General features: G+C 42.1%; 1 protein-coding gene across 1 annotated transcript in view; it reads right to left on the minus strand.

Moving 5' to 3' along the window:
• Window positions 1–18,064, minus strand: part of RSPO3 (R-spondin 3) — a 76,892-nt gene extending 58,828 nt beyond the window's left edge. The window contains exon 1 of the mRNA XM_082856114.1: window positions 17,863–18,064. Coding sequence (XP_082712240.1) covers window positions 17,863–17,959 — 97 coding nt within the window. The 5' untranslated portion in view covers window positions 17,960–18,064. The remainder of the gene's footprint in view (window positions 1–17,862) is intronic.
• Between the last annotated feature and the right edge of the window lie 551 nt (window positions 18,065–18,615).

Here is an 18,615-nt window from a genome sequence, read left to right on the forward strand (position 1 = left end):
GACTTCGCTGGTGGTGCTGTGGTTAAGAATTTGCCTGCCAGTGCAGGGGACACGGGTTCGATCCTTGGTTCAGGAAGATTCTACATGCTGCGGAGCAACTAAGCCCGTGTGCCACAACTGCTGAGCCCACGTGCTACAACTACTGAAGCCCACGCGCCTAGAGCTCATGCTCCGCAACGAGAGAAGCCACTGCAATGAGAAGCCTGCGCACTGCAATGAAGAGTAGCCCCCACTCGCCGTAACTAGAGAAAGCCCACAAGCAGCAATGAAAACCCAACGCAGCCAAAAATAAATAAATAAATTTAGAAAAAAATAAAATAAAATAAAACATGTACACCTAATCCACATGGCTCTTTCTCCAGTATTTTCTATTTCAGTAAATGACACCATTCATTGGCTAAAGCCAGACAGCCGGGTGCCCTCCTCACCCTCATCTCCAACCACCCTTTCCTATGAACGGAGCTCACATCTTTCCATTTCCTACCACCACTTCTGCTCCCATTGAGCAACTACAGTGAACTTTTAAGAACAGTAGTTGTGATCTTATCAGGCCCCTGCTTTAACAACAGTTTAAAGGCTTCTCATTATACTTCCCAACTAACCACTTCTGTCAATTAGCCCAGTTTACTCTCTTGTCTAAGGAGGCATCAGTAGTTCTGTCTCAGTAGCAGAAAGAGAATTTCCCTCATTTAAACCTCCTCTGGCCTTCTCCGTTAATGGGCTTAATGAAAAGCAGAGTGTAATGGGGAAAGCTGTGCTTTAGGCCATAAGATCTGGGTATACACTTAATTCTACCCTTTCTGACTATGTCATTTTGATCCGTTTCCTAATTAGTTGAAGCCTCAGTTTCTTCATTTCTAAAATAGTTAACTATATATCGCGAGATTGGTGTGAAGGCTACATGAGATAACATATATAAAAACACTTGATGGTCACCTCTCCTTATGCAAAATCCTCACAAGTTAGTAATAACATACAGAAAAGAACTGGATCATATTATTTTCAAGGCTCTGAATTCTGGCAACTGACATTTAAAGCTTTCAACTGATGTTAGGAAAGATCACATAAGAAATCCAAATAACTTGTTGACATGCATTTGCCAAACTAGAGCTTTAAGTAGATCAGATTGTATGTTCCATGTAGTGGTCAAGGGTTACCATAAAAGGTTTGAAAAATGCCTCTGAGAGATGGACAAAAATGCACTAAGTTTAAACATACAATATTTTAATGTTTGTCTGTTTGGTAAAAGTAATTCCAGTTAATGAACTAGTGTAAAAGTTCAACTATAGGAATTATTCAGTGCCAAAAAAGGAAATTCGCTCAGCTAAACCATGCCGCTCCATTACAAGCTTTACCTAACAATGCCAACCACGTTTATAGTTTGCATAGCAAACTTCCTATGATTGTCACAAACGTCATGCTAAGCCATGACTCCTATTCATTGGTCATAAATTTTCAAGCAAGAAAATACTGGGAGGCCCAATAAATTCCAGTGTTTTCAGTTGATCTTTCCTCTACCTTCCTGTGTCTTCCCCACATGATGTCTAGTACCCTTGTTTTGCAGAGAAAAATCTGGGTGTTCATTAGGCTTATTTGTAAACAATCTGTTTTCCAGTTCTATTTAAACAATACTTAAAAAGAAAAGTTATACAGCTTAGAAAGAGTGCCTAACAGTTCTCACTTATCTTAGGCCAAATACTGTTTAATTTTGGTTTCATGTTTTTTTTTTTTCCTTAACCACTGTGACATGCTACAAATCACGTGTGTTTTGTTCACTTTTGCAATCTCGGCACATACTAAATGTTCAATAAATAGCTGTTGAATGAATGAATGAATTTATGTTATTTTAGGCTAAGTTTAATTTCAATTTTCCCTGTACTTTTCCCCCCAACATAACTTCTTTTTCATTTGTTAGCTTTTTAAAAACATGATCTAAAAAACTCCATGAAAGTATAAAGAGAATCTCATGCTTTTGAATTCAAGCTCTAACTCCACATTTTTGAAGTTTTGACGGATAGTTGTCTAAGGATAGAGCATGCTTCAAGAAGGAAAGCGAAAGCTCTTTGATCTTACTGTTGCAGGGACTTCAAGATCAGTCTCTTGCTTTCAAATAAATGAAAGATTAAGAGTCAGATTTTATAGTGGATGCAACTGAATCACAAACTAAATGATTTGTCTAAATTATACAGCAGAGTGTTAATTAGAAATCAACCCACCTACCCTCTAATGTGGCATTTCTCTAGCTATAGTCCAAACACAAAAAGATCAAGATTCTAAAAAGGCAATGAGAAAGATGTTATTCTCCTACAATGAAGTTTATGAAGTCTCCATGTCATCTCCCTTAAACCTCTTTTTATTTTCTTTGCAAAATCACCAACAAATATACGATTCAAGTGGGATCCAACTGGAGACTCAGCAGTGAATGATTGTCACTATAAGTTAGAAGCAAAACAAGGAGGAATAAAATCCCATTGTAGATATTTTAACAACATTATTTATATAGCATCTTTTCTCTAAAATGCTTTTCAGCAGAAAAAAGATTCTATGTAAAGTAAAAAGAAAAATCCTACTCCTGTAAAGAAGAAAAAATTACATATACTAATGAGAAATCTTATATTGTGACTTATCAATAAAGAAACTGAATTAAAATTCTTGGCTTTTTATATTTTAGTGTAGGTCTTAAATCATCAAGCAAAGGAGGAAACAATAAGTAGTGTAAAGGATGTATACCTTTTCTAGTCAAGTATCACAGTAATCATCAATACACTAGAATTAATTTGAAATTCAGTCAGTGAAGCTTCTGATGTTTTAAATGACTTAGCTGTGTAATCCCCTAGTATATAAAACACTTGAAAATGCCATGCAGACAGGAAAGTGCAGAAGTGGAACACTGGTGCACTTCTACCCCTTGAGGCTAGGTTACCACCCTGTTTTAACAAGTGATATTTGATACAAGTATTAGAGCTTAGCTATTATCCTTTTTAATAGTTCTTGAATAACAACACAGAAACCAGAACTTACATCAGATAGGATCTCAGATGTATTACTTCATTTTGTGGGGAATATGGAGAAATAGCTAAGAACTACACTGAACTGGCAGGGTGATAGAAAAATCTGTAACTGCCCCTCACTTTTTATTAAACCATTAAAACACTAGTAGCCAATTTTTACTATTTTCAATTTAATTTAACTCATTTCCCCTACTTTCTGTGCACATTAAAACATTTCATCTCTCTGGTGATAACTTATATTTTTCAGTTCAGGTTACATAGAGTTCAATCTACTTCCTATCTGGATTCTTTTTTCCCTTAGTCTTTTCTCCAGTGTACAATATTGGAATCTGTGCATCAGATAGCATAAGGCCTGTTGTTGCAAACATTAATAAGATATATCTTTTGGGAACAGTTACTTACACTTTGTTTCATCTCTAATGGAAAGGATTTCTCTAAATATTTACACCAGAACAGTTGTCAGAATGAATCCTGCAAAACTGCTGGCATACTCCCAGGAACAGGGGCTGGTGTCGGGGGAAGGGGGGATTCCTGGTTCCTGGTCATATAATTTTAAGCAGCCCTAGATTTTCAGGAAGCTGCTTGCTAGAATATGAAGGGTTTGTATTAACAAAAAGGTACTTCAGTGTGTAGACAAATTCAAGTAAAGTATCTGAACAGCCACTTTCATTTATTGCTCTTATAAAAATGGCTCTCCATTTGCTTCAGGTTTAAAGTAAAGGGATGGATTCGGTTTCAGAGACCCAGCAAATAAATTGTATATGAGGAAAGAAACTTGTATAGGAAGTGTGAAGGAACACCAAAATCATTCTGTGCAGTGGCCCTCAAGGTGCTTAATTTTATTTTATTTATTTATTTTTTTAATTTTTTTTGCAGTACGCGGGCCTCTCACTGTTGTGGCCTCTCCCGGACGCGCAGGCTCAGCGGCCATGGCTCACAGGCCCAGCCGCTCCACGGCACGTGGGATCTTCCCAGACCGGGGCACGAACCCGTGTCCCATGCATCGGCAGGTGGACTCTCAACCACCGCGCTACCAGGGAAGCCCAAAGTGCTTAATATATAGAAATGACTTGTCCCTTCCATGAATTGCTGAGCGCGAGAGTCAGCATGCAAGAGTTAGACAGGAGAGAAGTGAAATCTGCCAAGATAAATGCCAAGATAAATGCAGCAGTGTTTCATAAATTAACTCGGCTGTCTGTGTGTTTGTTTTTTCTTTGGAAGAGCCTAAAATTAAGGCTGTTCGACTCATCTTAGTAGTGGTTTAGAATTTGAGGAGTGGATGAGAAAGTAAGTTTGGGCTAGGAAGGGTAGAGAAAATATCCTGCATTGGAAAATCTTGGCAATTTTCATTTGAAATGTGTTCTTATCTGATGAACGACGGTACTTCTGCCCCAAAGTCTGTGAATTAAGTAGTTTGGTTAAAAAATTATTACACAAAGATTTCTGGGTTTGTAAGCTCTCCATTTATAGTATGGGCAAGATATTAAGTTCAGAGGCAAACAGTTCATGATGAATTCCTAGAACGTCAATGAGGTGTCCACATGGGTACTGAAAATGGTAGAAGTAGCCTGAAATGGTCTGGACCTACGCTTGCTGGAAATCTCCCTTATTCTATTAGAAATTAAACGTTGAGGTATGGGCACATAATGCTCACAAGTCTGAAAACACACATGAATCAGGGCTGGGCCCTGGAGGCTCAGTGCTAGGTAGAATGGCACATGCTATTGATTATACTAGGGCCAAGGAGGCATCAACATGATCTTGCAAGTCTAATTGGCTTCCAAGGGAACCCCACTGATGTATGTTAAAAGCTTAGATTTACATCAGTTGGAATGTTGGATGGGTGTCTTAGAAATATGCTATAGGAGAGACTTCCCCTTTTAAATTGTACTAGTCTTTGTGGAGAGGGCTAAGAGTTAACATCTTGAGGGTGGCATGAAATGAGTCTGTGAATTAAGGCCGCTAAGGATACCGCCTTCAGGCTTTATTTCTTGTTACCAAACAGTAATGAGGGTCCTGTTAAACTTAGAACAACAAATTGCTCATAAATTGGAAAACAAGACTGAATTCTGTACGAAACAAATCTTCAGCAGCTCAGTATGTGCTCATTTAGTTTGTGGCCAAGCAGCACTTGTCTACATCTTCTGTATTGCATGGCAGAAACTACATGCCATCAGAAGGTAGTGAGTGATACAAGTTAATGCAAGGTCACCCTTCTGCTGCTAAATTTCCAAAAGTTAAGATTCTTCAATTCTTAAATCAGCTCGTGGTCAAATTTAAGACCAAATGAAATCAAATATATGATTCCACTGAACTGGTAATATCATATTGATAGCAGATCATTATAACTCTTTGATGTACACAGGGCACGAGGTCAGGGTTTATTTGCCCAGTGTTACCTGGAGATTGCCATTTGCCACAGAAGGCTGGCCAGAATAAGAATCTGACTGCGAGCCTTTCTGTGGATTTAAAATAAGCAATATCACCCATCCACATGTTTAAACAAAGAGAGTCTAAGGTCACAGGAGTCTAAGGTCTAAGGTCATAGGAGTACTAAAATATACTAACATCATTCTGAATCATAAGAGAATGTGAAACTTACCACATTAAGGACAGTGGGAACTCTGTGACTTTGTTCAATTAAAGATCCAGCACAGGAGGTGACAGAGTAACCTTGCAGGTTATTTGAGGCAGTGTCAATAGTTTCAAAGGTGAACTTTCACTGAGGTTATTAAGCATAGATATACTTGTGCTACTTGAGTATTTTCCTATAGAAAGGCTTAACAATCTTCTAATTTCTAGCATAGTGAAAGCTTAAAATCAAAGCACCGCTTAGTTCTTAATAATTTTCATTTAGCTGCTTACAGCACCATATTTCGAAATGGTATTGTCTTCAGTAAAAGAAATCCTAAGCTTGCTCTTGGCCTTTTCCTAGATCTGGAGGTTTTAGAGCTCCTGTCCTGTGCAATATAGTATTTTCTTATTTCCAAATGTTACGTCAGGAATATTATATCTAAATTGACCTTAGGATGTTTACAAAGATCCTTTCCCCCTTCCCTTCCCATCCTAATCAGACACCTCTCATACAAAGACTCAGACTACATTCCTTGGGTTCTTTTTATCTACTCAGGAAGGGAGGAGGAGAACTTGCAGTGATGACAGCAGGAGTTCTGTATGTGTGCGTTTGCCCTCATGCAGGCAGACAAGGTGGTTTATAAGATGACGGTGATTTGCACTGCGCACGTATACTGGCGGCACATTCCCATCTCTTGCATGCTTAGGATGAATAACCTATTGAGGAAAAAAAAATTGGTGGAAAAGCATTGTTTTCTGGTGGGTTTCCTGCTCTCTGTAACTCATGATTGCTCCCAATCCCTAGGGACAACTAACTAGGTCTGACCACGGAGCAATGGCTCAAGCGTGCTGTGATGACCCTCCTCTCCAGAAGCCTGGCTTTCCTCAGTCTAATTACTTTTGGCAATTGTGGTTATTGGGATTTGGCCTAGTGACTCACTGGAACCCAAATTCTCCCAAGAAGCCCCCTTAACAAACAGAATTAAGTCTGACAGGAAGCCCAGACTTCCATCTCACTTTTACATGGAGCTTTCCCTGGTTTATGGCAAGGTTTGAACATCGTTCATGGACTAGAAAAGAATAACAAACAAGATTTAATGAAGATAACCACTTAAAGAAGAGCACATTAGGAGAGAAGTAAGAACAGTAAGTTCAAGAATAAACAACCTACTGCAAAACTTAACCCATTAAGATAGAGTTACAACTATGCTATTTATAGTAGTTTTACTGATCACCAGTAGTCAATATAAAGTTAGTCAGTAATTGTAGAAACCATAAAAGAAAAGGATGTTTATTTCTTATTAGAGGCCATTTTCTAACCATTTCATTTTTCCTGAAAACAAAGAGGACTCTAGGGCACAGTCATCTGGTAAGACATGAAAACAGTTGTTTATGATTATGTAGCTTTGAAAAAAAATTGGGGGTATGGCTGATACCTCATCTTCTATTCACTGCCTCCCTAACCCCTGGTATAGTTCAGCGCAAGCACCCTCCCTCCTGATCGCACCTCTCCTAGCAGCAGGGGTCTTATCTGTGAGAACAGCAGCAGTAGCTGTTAAACTCACCATCATGTTCTACTGTGTACACTCTGCTATGTCTTCTTAGACCCTCTGGCTGAGACGATTCTCAATCAGATGGTCTTGTCTGCACCAGTCAGTGCCACAAGTTAAACAGTACTCAACTGATAAACAATCTGGGGCTATCAGACTGCTTTATATTTTAAACTACTATCTGTTCGAACGACACATATCTCATCTCTTATCATACTCCACACAAGCCTATTTTTTTTGTCGAACTCTCATGAAACTGGCATTGTTTTCAACAGTTGCTTAGCTGTAAGAGTTATCCTTGAATTAAGGGTCCAATGGTACTTCTCAGTCTTGGCTGTACCTTAGAATCACCAGGACTACTTTTGAAAATGCAGATGTCCAGGCCCCATTCCCAGAGATTGCTTCATTTGGTCTAAGATAGAGTCTGGCTTTGTTTTTTTAAGATCCCGAGGTGATTCTAACTGGAAATCAGGGTTGAAAAATCACTGTACCAAGGCCCATAAAGCAAGAATTCAGAGTGGAGGTTACTGTTAATGCTCATAGTAAAAGGAATATAAATAAGAGATTTTATGAAGTACCATAAAGATAACTTTTCTGGACAGCAAAAACTAGCCAGTGAAATATCTATTGTGGTTATAAATTACAGAGAAGGATTTTGATATTTAACTGCAAAATTATAGACTTTGCCCACATTCTCATGCCTTAGTTAGTCTTCTCTTGGAATTATGCACCATAGATGGGAAGAATAATCTTAGATTATTTCATATAAACTGTGCTACTCTATTGCTTCTAATGAAAAATAAAATCAGCAACTTTCTATGTTTAAAAACCATCAATAAGGCAGGTTTACGGAAAGAGGAAAAAGGACAGAGAAAAGAAAGAGATGTGGGAAGGAGTATTAGAATACCAGAAGCAACCTCTAGAGTAAATGTTTGAAGAAGACTTGTGGTTTGTTAAATGAGGAGGAAGAGATAATGAGCAGAGAGTAAAGGAAAGAAAAAGTGGGGTAGCGTTTGAGAAAACACTCCCATGATTGCTTCAAGTACCAATCCCAATAGTTGAAGTGACATGAAAAAATCAAGGAAGGATATGGGCTTTGGCATCAGTCCTCGGCTGGGATCCCAGGTCCACCATATCTTTGTTGAATGACCTCAGGCGACTGATATGGGACTACTGGCACCTGCCTTACAAGGTAAGTGGGAGGACTAATTGAGATAATATTTGCAAAAACATCAAGGACAGAGTCTGGCACTCACAGGTGACCAAAACACGGCAGCTATTTAAACAATAATCATTATCACAATACTCACTTTAACATATAAATATAAATGCATACTAAGATAGAATGTATGTGAATATAACAGTGGTTCTGAGAACTATGGTACCTCTTTCTTTTCATCTAAATGTGGCTGATACTGTCTTTTCTTATATGACAGCTTTTGTCGAGATGACTGTGTGTTCACATATGTGAGGTCCCATTGTATGAGGGTACCTAACAATGAGAAACTAGGGGCACTTTTTCTTACCAGCTTATCAAGCATATGTTAAGAAAACAGTGTTCTAAAATAAGCATTTCACAAATTCTGTTATTTTATATTGTGTGGTGGTGGTTTGTATTATGTGGTTATAAAATGGGGGCTGCTTTACCACTTACTCTCAGGAATGTGCTTTGTATTGGGGTATAATTATAAATATGCTTACCAGCTAGTTTTCTAAGGACAATTTTTGGGAGTGAATATAGTGCATTGAATTATTGTGTATTCATTTTAGAAAGATGTTTTAAGGTAACTAAATGTAATCCCATGCCCCAGCCAAGTGCTCAGAAGAGAAGTAGGAGAACAGACCACTAGAAAATATAACCTGCTTCCTGATTCGGAAGACCCAACTTGTCTAGAAGCAGCAAACGGGGGCGTGGAACCTGGTTGTTACTGAGGCTAGACAATTACTCGGTGGGGATGTTGCAGAAGTAGTTCACGTATCATATAGATGGACTGAATTCCTTCAAGTTTCATTCCATCCTGAGAATTTCTTTTTCTTTTTTTTTTTTTTTTTTTTTGCGGTATGCGGGCCTCTCAAAGCTGTGGCCTCCCCCGGCGCGGAGCACAGGCTCCGGACGCGCAGGCTCAGCGGCCATGGCTCACGGGCCCAGCCGCTCCGCGGCATGTGGGATCTTCCCGGACCGGGGCACGAACCCGCGTCCCCTGCATCGGCAGGAGGACTCTCAGCCACTGCGCCACCAGGGAAGCCCGAGAATTTCTTATTTTAAGAGAGCACGCTTTGTTGAGAAATCTGCTTGAAAGTAGAATGCTGTGAGTAGATGCTAGATCCAAGTGGAATGATATAAAAAATCATTTTTACACCTTAAGGAAACTAATCTTTCCTTCCTATAAAGTTTTTCAGGTCTCCTAAGATCCTGTGGCAAAGGAATATCGTTCCACAGGTGATGAGACTTCCAAGTATGATCTTCAAGTGGAAGACTTGGCAACGTATAATTACCGCTCCTGATACCAGTGACCATTTTCGTACGTAGCACAAAAAGGGCTATAAACATGAGAAACTACAGTTGAAAACGATATATTCGATTCTATAGACAAAGTACCTTAATGTAATTAATCTTATTTTGATACTACCAGTAAGAGTGAGTCTCAATGTCAGCACAGCAAACATTTTAATAACAATAAACAAGACACTGCCAGATTTTTATCTCATGTATTCAACTATCCCTTCTATGGGAGTAACTCAAAAATGCTATTTTCAGCTCCGGAATCTCTCTGCAACTTTGATTCAGTGTTACCAAATGCCCTGCTGGCCCTCAAAGGCAGCGCAAAAGGAAAATAAGTTTCCTAACAAATCCGCTTGTCTTACTTTCCTGTTCTTTTTGATCATCTCTAATCAAAAAGATAGAGATAATTGTTTTTCACCCAGACATGAGTCCTTATAAGCCAAAGTTTACTGCCAAATATGGCTCTCTTCCTCTTTTCCCTTCATATGCCCTCTCATGCTCAGTCAGTCACTGTCATAGCACAGGGTCTTATAAGCTTAAACCTGGGCCTTTGTAATTGCCGCTTCCATCCCATTACTGGGGCACTTCTAAAATCCTGTCATGGTAGGGGAGTTCTGATGCATCTCTCTAGCTGGGATTCCAAACCAGCTGCCTGTGACTCTAAGCCCAAGGACAAAACGGCCTTGCCAAAAATGGAGTATGTGGGTTGACGCTATGGCTATGGTTTTCAGGCACTAGATATTGTGATGGGTGAGGAATATCATATAATTCAGTCTCTATGTTGATAAGTTACTTATTACTCTTTATATGATGGATTTACTTATAATAAGTGAATACTTATATTTGTTTGTATTCTTTTTTTTTTAAGATGACCTCTTTCCTCCTCTGACTCTTTATTTATTTATTTAATGGCTGCATCGTGTCTTATTTGCTGCACATGGGGTCTTTCATTGCTGCACGCGGGCTCTTCACTGTGGCGCGCGGGCTTCTCTAGCTGCGGACTAAGGGCTTAGTTGCCCTGCGGCATGTGGGATCTTAGTTCCGCGACCAGGGATTGAACTGGCATCCCCTGCATTGGAAGGTGGATTCTTCACCACTGGACCACCAGGGAAGTCCCTGTTTGTATTCTTAATCTTCATCCACTAAACTTGGTTGAATAAAACAACTAAGTTTAGAAGAACTAACACGTTACTCCTGGTTCATGTTCTTATACCAAAAGATTAAAAGTTGAAGAACCTATAAGAATTGCTTAGATCTAAATTTTTAACCAACCACCTCACTTCACAGATGAGGAACTGCAGCTTAGTGTGGTAAAGGGACTTGTCTGGGTTATTCAGATATTACTAGCAGTGCTAGACGTAGAACCCAGGTCTTCTACTTCTTAGCCTACTTTTCTCAACATACACTGGGAATTCTCCTTCAATGACTTCTTAGGTCTCAGTCTGTACCATGAATTTATGATGTTTGCTGCTATCCATCAAATTCTTAAAGGTCAGATGGAAACCGAATAAGGTAGTATTTTGAAGACTGGGTTAGATACTTGCATAAGGCATAAAGCATAAAAGCAGTTAAAGGCCATTAAATATGTATTTAATTGGGCAGTCATCTCCTTCAGTACCATTGAATTTTCCCTAAAAACTTCCAGAACAGTTTTAGTGACAGCAGATGGTAACTAGACCTAGTTACCTAGGTTACCCAGTTACCTAGTTACCTCGCCAAGAATATAAATAAGGCAGAAATATTATCAGAGAAGAGGCACCTGCAGCCATGTTTTTTTTTAATGAGTTTTTGAAATTATTCAAACTTTTTATAGGTAAAAATAATTCAGGTATTTTGCCTAAAAGCTGCATGTTGTTGAAACATCTTTGGAGCAGAAAATTGGATTTCTTAGCACTCAATGGCATCCTCAGCACCCCGACAATCCTTGAGAATGGAACATTCCATTCTTTTCATCATTGCTGGGTTAAGTACTTTAGTCGTAATGCTAGTAATAGTCCTGAATGGAAAGATCTGATGGACAGAATTAAACAAATAGAAAAAATGGGCAGCGTCTTTTACAGATGTGTATTTTATACTTTATATGTTTTGTTAAGGTATAACTGCAAAGCGTTTCAAACTTACTAGGTTGGCCAACAAATGGTAAATTTTAAGATAATCAAATAATTTTAAACCTTAAGAAAAAATTCACAATCAAGAAAGCAACCCACGTTTTTCCTCAAAATCAAAAGCAAGGCAAAAAATATCTATATAACTTATGATGCGACAATTTTTCAAATGATCATTCTCAGAAGAATGCCAGTGTATGATGCACGGTTCAGAGAAGAAATAGTCTTAACCAAGTAAAACATATAATTTCAACACACTGTCTTACATGATCCTTACCATGGTCTCAAAACTGAATGATGTTTTCCTAATGGTAACCAAAGTTGATTCTTACATTTCATGAAACATAATACCCACTCTGATGGCATTTCAAGAATTCACTGCTTGGAAAAGGATGTTTTGGGGGCTGGGGAGAGTGAATAGTGAGGAAGTGGGAAGAGAGGTTAGGACAACGTCCAAAATGAAACATTTGGATAGAGATAAAGGGGGGAAAGACGATTTAGAAAATTGCTGTATGTGGAATAGTTTTATTTTTTGATAGTTCATTCTTATAATTGCAAAGAGATCATGTGGTCTTAACTCTACAAAGGTTTCTGACAACACACAGTATTCTATCAATAATTTATAAAATTCAAAAGAACTATTGCATTTTTTAAAAAAGATTAACCATTTAACTAGAAAATATTTGAGATACTCAGTAGCAATCTGGAGATCTCTGTCCAGATTAAAATAGACTAAAATGATCAGATGACTAATAAAGTTGTTTTGTAGTAGTGTGGCAAGAGTTTCCCCATAATAACTTGAAAATCAAATTTAACTACATGCTGTAATTTCCCATTCATCACTTTCTGGGGACCTAATTTGTAGAATATTAAGTTCCAGGAAATATTTAATGGAGAAATGATTCAACAAAACTTATCTACTTGCAAGTTAAAATACCGTTCATATTTCATGCTTAAAAATATTGAAGTAGGGCTTCCCTGGTGGCACAGTGGTTGAGAGTCTGCCTGCCGATGCAGGAGACACGGGTTCGTGCCCCGGTCCGGGAAGATCTCACATGCCGCGGAGCGGCTGGGCCCGTGAGCCATGGCCGCTGAGCCTGCGCGTCTGGAGCCTGTGCTCCGCAACGGGAAAGGCCACAACAGTGAGAGGCCCGCATACCACAAAAAAAAAAAAAAAAAAAAAAAAAAATTGAAGCAATGCCATTAAATCAATTTTATGATTATTATATTCTCAATTACTTTACATAGAATAACTTGGGATTAAAAAGACAATATTCAAAAATTATCATTCTTAATGTTTTTAATAAAATCCTTTTATTGAAGTAATAAAGAATTAAAATAGTATAACAAAGAGATATTTTAAGAAACAATTTTGATAGTGTAATGATGATTAAATTAGAATTCACAAAAATAAGTGTCTTTTGTTTATATTTAGATGTTGCCATCAATGCCTAAGAGTTTGAATTTGGGGCTTGGATTCATACAGATATCACATAATATGTTGCAGAATATACTTTCTCTAGCAAATTTTACTCATATCTTCATCTATTAAACAGTGTTTCACTCAAAAACAAGGTAGACTGGTGACAAAAGTAGACAGGTGAAAAAATGCGTTGTAGCCAATATCCAAACTATACACTTCCATTAAAAATTAATATGACAAAATGCATAATAGAATGAAAGATTTTTCTGTCTTGTAGTTAACCTATTATTTTCCAGGTTAGCTGTGTAAGAGTGTACAGGGGCTTCCCTGGTGGCGCAGTGGTTGAGAGTCCACCTGCCAATGCAGGGGTCACAGGTTCCATCCCTGCTCCGGGAAGATCCCACATGACACGGAGCAACTAAGCCCATACACCACAACTACTGAACCTGCGCTCTAGAGCCCTCAAGCCACAACTACTGAGCCCGCGCGCCTAGAGCCCGTGCTCCGCAACAAGAGAAGCCACTGTGATGAGAAGCCCGCGCACCACAACGAAGAGTAGCCCACGCTCGCCACACTAGAGAAAGCCCACGCACAGCAGCAAAGACCCAATGCAGCCAAAAATAAATAAACAAAATAAATTTTTTTAAAAAAAGAGTGTATCAGAATCTCAAAGAATGGCTTAACATCCAAAACGGTATCATGAGCAATGGCCACTGTATTCTAATAAATCGGTTTTCATTTTATCACCATTAAAATGATTTCTCTTATGTTCTTACTCCTTTATTTCAAACATCTTTATGAAAGATTTTTAAAAGTTTTATAGATTGTGCAGTGAGTGCTTGGTAATTATTATGCCTACAATGGTTTTTCAAAAGTTGGATCTATCTGGAATCTAAGCATTTAAAAACCAATTAATAGATGGCATCAAATTAAAAGGGTACTACAATGGCATCTAATGTTTCTCACAATAGTCTTCTGGCATAATATGATCCTACAATGTCTTCTTAATAACTAAATAATATTATATTTAGCAAGCTTCATGATCATTATCAGGTATTGAACTCTTTGACATTGGTCATTAATGTATAATACATATAAATATCAGTTCAAAAATTTCCAGTCAATTAGAACAGCTTATTCTACAAACATAGGATAAATGATGGTTTTGAGACCATCAGATTTATTATTTAACACGCCTGACATCTTCTCTCTGACATGGGCCAACATATAGCATAAACAGCAGGAGATAAGTTCCATTTAGTAGCTGTATGGCTTTGTATAGGTTACTTAGCCTCTGTTTTTTGGGTTCTTTCCCTGTAAAATGGGGATATTAATACCTGCCTCCAAACTTCAAGTGGCTATTTAGGGACCCAAGTGAATAACTCAAGTGAAAGTGTGGTGCAACTGAAAGGTACTGCGGTTATTATGGCACATATAACCTTTACTTTTATTAGCAGATAAGCTAGAATTCAGAAGCTGACTGTACCAAGCAGCAAAGGCTGAGCTGGAAATGAGTTTAAAACTCGTTCAGGATTCTTTATTTAACATCCTCTGAAAACATTTCTCATTCAGGAGTTTTGAGTAAGGATTGCATTTCATTTTTATCTTGAGTAAATTCAACTTAGTCAACTCTAGGAGCTGTATATGAATCCAAGCAGGTAAAAAAGTTATTGAGTATTTATTCATCCATAACATAACAGATATTTTTTTAAAGTACAAAATTCCTGTTTAAAATGTTATTTTTTCTATAAGAGGAAACAGGATCACTAGTTTGCAACAAAGTAGAGATAAATGGTATAGCAGTTCCTTGAGGGAAACAGGAGATTACTGATATAGATAGCTTTATCTGCTTTATCTGCGGATAAGCCATGGTTCCTTAGAATTGATAATATCTAACACTGCAAATGAATGTGTTTTTGCAAGAAACTTTTCTACCAAAACATTCAAGAGCCCACTTTAAAAACTCTGAAAAATAGTTCTTACAGCCCAAATTTCTATCATTAGTTAAGATTTAGAAGTTTAGGAGAGTGAAGCTATTTAACTATAGGCCAAAAGGTTAAATACCTTAATTGTCTCTTGAAGCAAAAATAGGAAAGACCGTTTCTTTCTAGAATACCTTTGACTACTATCTTATTTTTCATTTAAACAACTTTTTCCCAGTCCCTATTTGAGAAAAAGTTTTTTTCAGAGATTTCCAAAGAAACGAGTTTGTACACCTGCAATTTGACCTTGATTTTCTGGACCTTACCCTCTACTCCTTCCCCATTCTAGAAAAAACTAACAAACAAACAACAACAACAAACCCCATGCTGCACCTGCCAAGAGTCTCCTCTGTCTCCTCGGAGAACGCAAGGGGTCGCCCCTCTCCCAGGATTGCATCAGCAAACCCCAGGAGCAAAGGCAGACTCAAGTGTGAAGGAGCAAGGAGCATCCCCTGCTAGGGGAGCTCTCTCCCGGCCCCACACCCACAGAACAATCGGAATTTCAACACAATTCCACCCACTCCCTTTCTCATCCCCACTACACAACAAGAGGGCGCCTTTGACTTGGCCTTGAGAAGATTAAGGCAGATCAAAAAGCAGCTCGCCTTTGGACTCTGTAAATCCTCTCTAATCGGAGCCTAAGGGTGCTCCATCCCCCCTCTGCTCCCAGAAGACTTGGGGCCGCACCACTGGGCAGCTTCCAGCACCGCTGTCCTTGCTGGGGGGAAGTGAGAACGAATGGATGGCCAGCTTTCTTTCCGGTGTCTTCCATCAGAAACAGGGGCCCCCAAACTGCAATCGGAGACCACTCTGACACTCAGGACCCCGTCCCTGCCCTGCGATTGTGTGGCTCCTGGCCCTGGGGTCCTCAGTGGGGTGAAGGAGGGTGTGGGCCATGGGCGCCGGGTGGGCACTGGCTGGAAGAGGGATGGAAAACAGGAGGCTGCGCTTGTGCCCAGCATCCCTCTCTCCTCACCGACCTGCGATTCAGTTCCCCTGGCCGGACTCTGCGAGAAGGGGACCTGGGGACCGCCAGAAACGAGGGCAAGACTCGAGCTCCTAGCCACTTTTTTTGGGAGGCGGCCGCAAGTCTCGAGTGAAAGGGTGAGTGGAGGAGTTTCGAAGAATACAACCATCCAGAGGCCAAACATAATAAATCGGATGCCCCGACGTGCTTAAATTAGGCCCTCCTGCCCCCCGGCTACGCGATCCTAGAGGCGCTGAGGCCGGGCGGGAACCCCTGGCGCTTTGGTACAGCGTTTCTTAGAGGCAATTTTCAGGTGAATCAAACCTTGTCTGCCCTAGGCAAGCGGCACAAAGGGAGCTTTCAGCGGTCCCTCACGTCCAGAGGCAGGGCACAAACAGTGGCGGAGAAGCGATTACTAAAATCTCCATCTCACACAAGACTGTGCTGTGTCCTTTGCGCTGCACCCGAGCTTGCCCCCAGGGGCTTCGCAGGCCAGCGATCCGAGGTGGCTCTGCGCACGGGACCAGGCGCCGCCAAGCGTCATTGGCTCCTGGGCGGCGGAGGTCCGAGTTGGTCAAAGCAATAGCATCGCTCTCTGCGCCCCGGGAAGTTTTCTCCCTCCCAGTCCCCGCCAGCGCCCCCCACGCTGGAGCCAGGGTCGCCCTCGGCTCTATCTGCGAAGGAACTCCCCACGCCTGCACATACGCCGGAGCGGAGCGGCCAGCGCGCTGGGCTACGCAGGGGCAGTGAGAGGTGCCTTTCTCGGGTCTGTCTCCTCATCTGTGGAAGACGCCACCTTGAAACAGACCAACCCGGGTTGAGGGTGACCTGGTGGGGGGGCGGTGCCCGTTTCATCCCAGCTAGGGCACTGTCCTAGGAAGTCTTCACAAGCCAACCTTCCAAGTAACTGGAATCGGGAAAAGGGGCAGCGAGGAGGCGAGCCTGAGTCTTTAGGGGAACCCCACCCTCAGTGTGTGTTTGCCCCAGGGGACCCACTTTAAAGGGCCTGAGACGGTAAAAGCGCTCACGCGCGACAGGCAAGATTGTAACTGGAAACCTGGCACCTCCAGCTCCCAGCGGCCGGTCCGGCAGCCCTCACATCCCTCGTACTGGGACGCAGAGCGTCTCCTTAAGCGCGCAGGCACGCGAACCCCGAGCGCCCCGCGCGCCCTTCGGTTCCACTCGTGCGTGGCTGGGGGTATAGCGGCCGCGCAGGCGCTCGCTCGCCATTTCTCGAGGAGCGGGAGAGTTCCTCGCGACCCCAGCGCCGCGGGAGGACCCTGAGAGGTCTCCCCAAGCAAGGCGGCGACGCAAGGTGAGCGGGCGCCGCGGCCGCGCCTTCCCCGGCGGGAACTCAGTGGTCAGGGGCATCCAGCCGGCCGGGAGTCCGTGATGCCTGGGGGCTCGAGACACCCGTCCACGTCTCGGGGGGAAAGCACAAATCCCTCGAGCTAGTCTAACGAAGGACCGAACTTTTCCGCGAACCTGAAATTATGAGGGTGCGGGAGCCACCTTAGCGCCGGGTCCGCCGGACTCTGGCACCCAGAAGGATGCGGGGGAAGAGAGGGGCGCGGAGAGGAAGGCGTGAAAGACGCCAACACAGGAGCCTAAACGGTTACCTCCTCTCGAGGCGTGGGGTGCTGGGTGGGAGGACCGCTGCCTCTGGGAGCCGACTCAGGACAGGCAAAGCGACCCGACAGGTGAACGCGGCGGGAGGGAGCAAATGCGTAAAAAAGCCTGCACTTACTTCTTCGCTGGCGCCTTCCCCGGGAGGCGTTTTGGCTGCCGATGTATTCCAAAAAGTTCAAAATGATAAAAAAACAAGAAATCAGTCGCAAGTGCATAGTAACCCAGTAATATTTCCCTTCCTTTTCTCCTTTTTCTTTTGATTGTTAATTAATATTGAATGTTTTAGAAATACACGTAGGTGTTAGGCGTATATGGAGAGCAAGAGAGAATCCAAGCAGCGGACTCCTCCACTCAGATCCGATAGGCGAGCTGGGATGGCAAACGAAGCGGGTCGGGTGATCAGGGAAACCAACTACTGTACTTTCAAACTGTCCGAGCCCTGAGCTGCGGGGGCTCCTGTACGGTGGCTGTCAGTGCCGCAAGTGAGGGTTCCAGAAGCAGCGAGCGGCCTCGCCAGTGCGGCCGCAGGTAGCATGGTGCGCGGCGGCGGCGGCCGCGGGCGGGATCCGGGTGGGCGGTGGCGACGGTGGCGGCCCCTTGGGCTTAGAGGTTGCTGCGGCAGCGGCTGGGGCCCCGGGAGCGGAGGGGAGCGGGCGCCGTCAGTACCGCGGCCATGGCCAAGGGGCGGCGGAGAGACCCCGAGCTGCTTCTGCTGTTCGCGAGCAGGAGCCGCTCCAGTGGTGGAGGGAGGGCGAGAGGGTGGGTGGGAGGGAGGGAGGGAGGGACGGGGCGAGGGAGGGGGGAGGGGAGGGGGATGGCTGCTGGGGGCGGGGGGAGCTCGGGGGCGGGGAAGGAAACTGCCGGAGCAACA

The sequence above is a fragment of the Leucopleurus acutus genome, assembly GCF_964270905.1.
Source record: "Leucopleurus acutus genome assembly, chromosome: 15".
Classification (NCBI taxonomy): domain Eukaryota; kingdom Metazoa; phylum Chordata; class Mammalia; order Artiodactyla; family Delphinidae; genus Leucopleurus; species Leucopleurus acutus.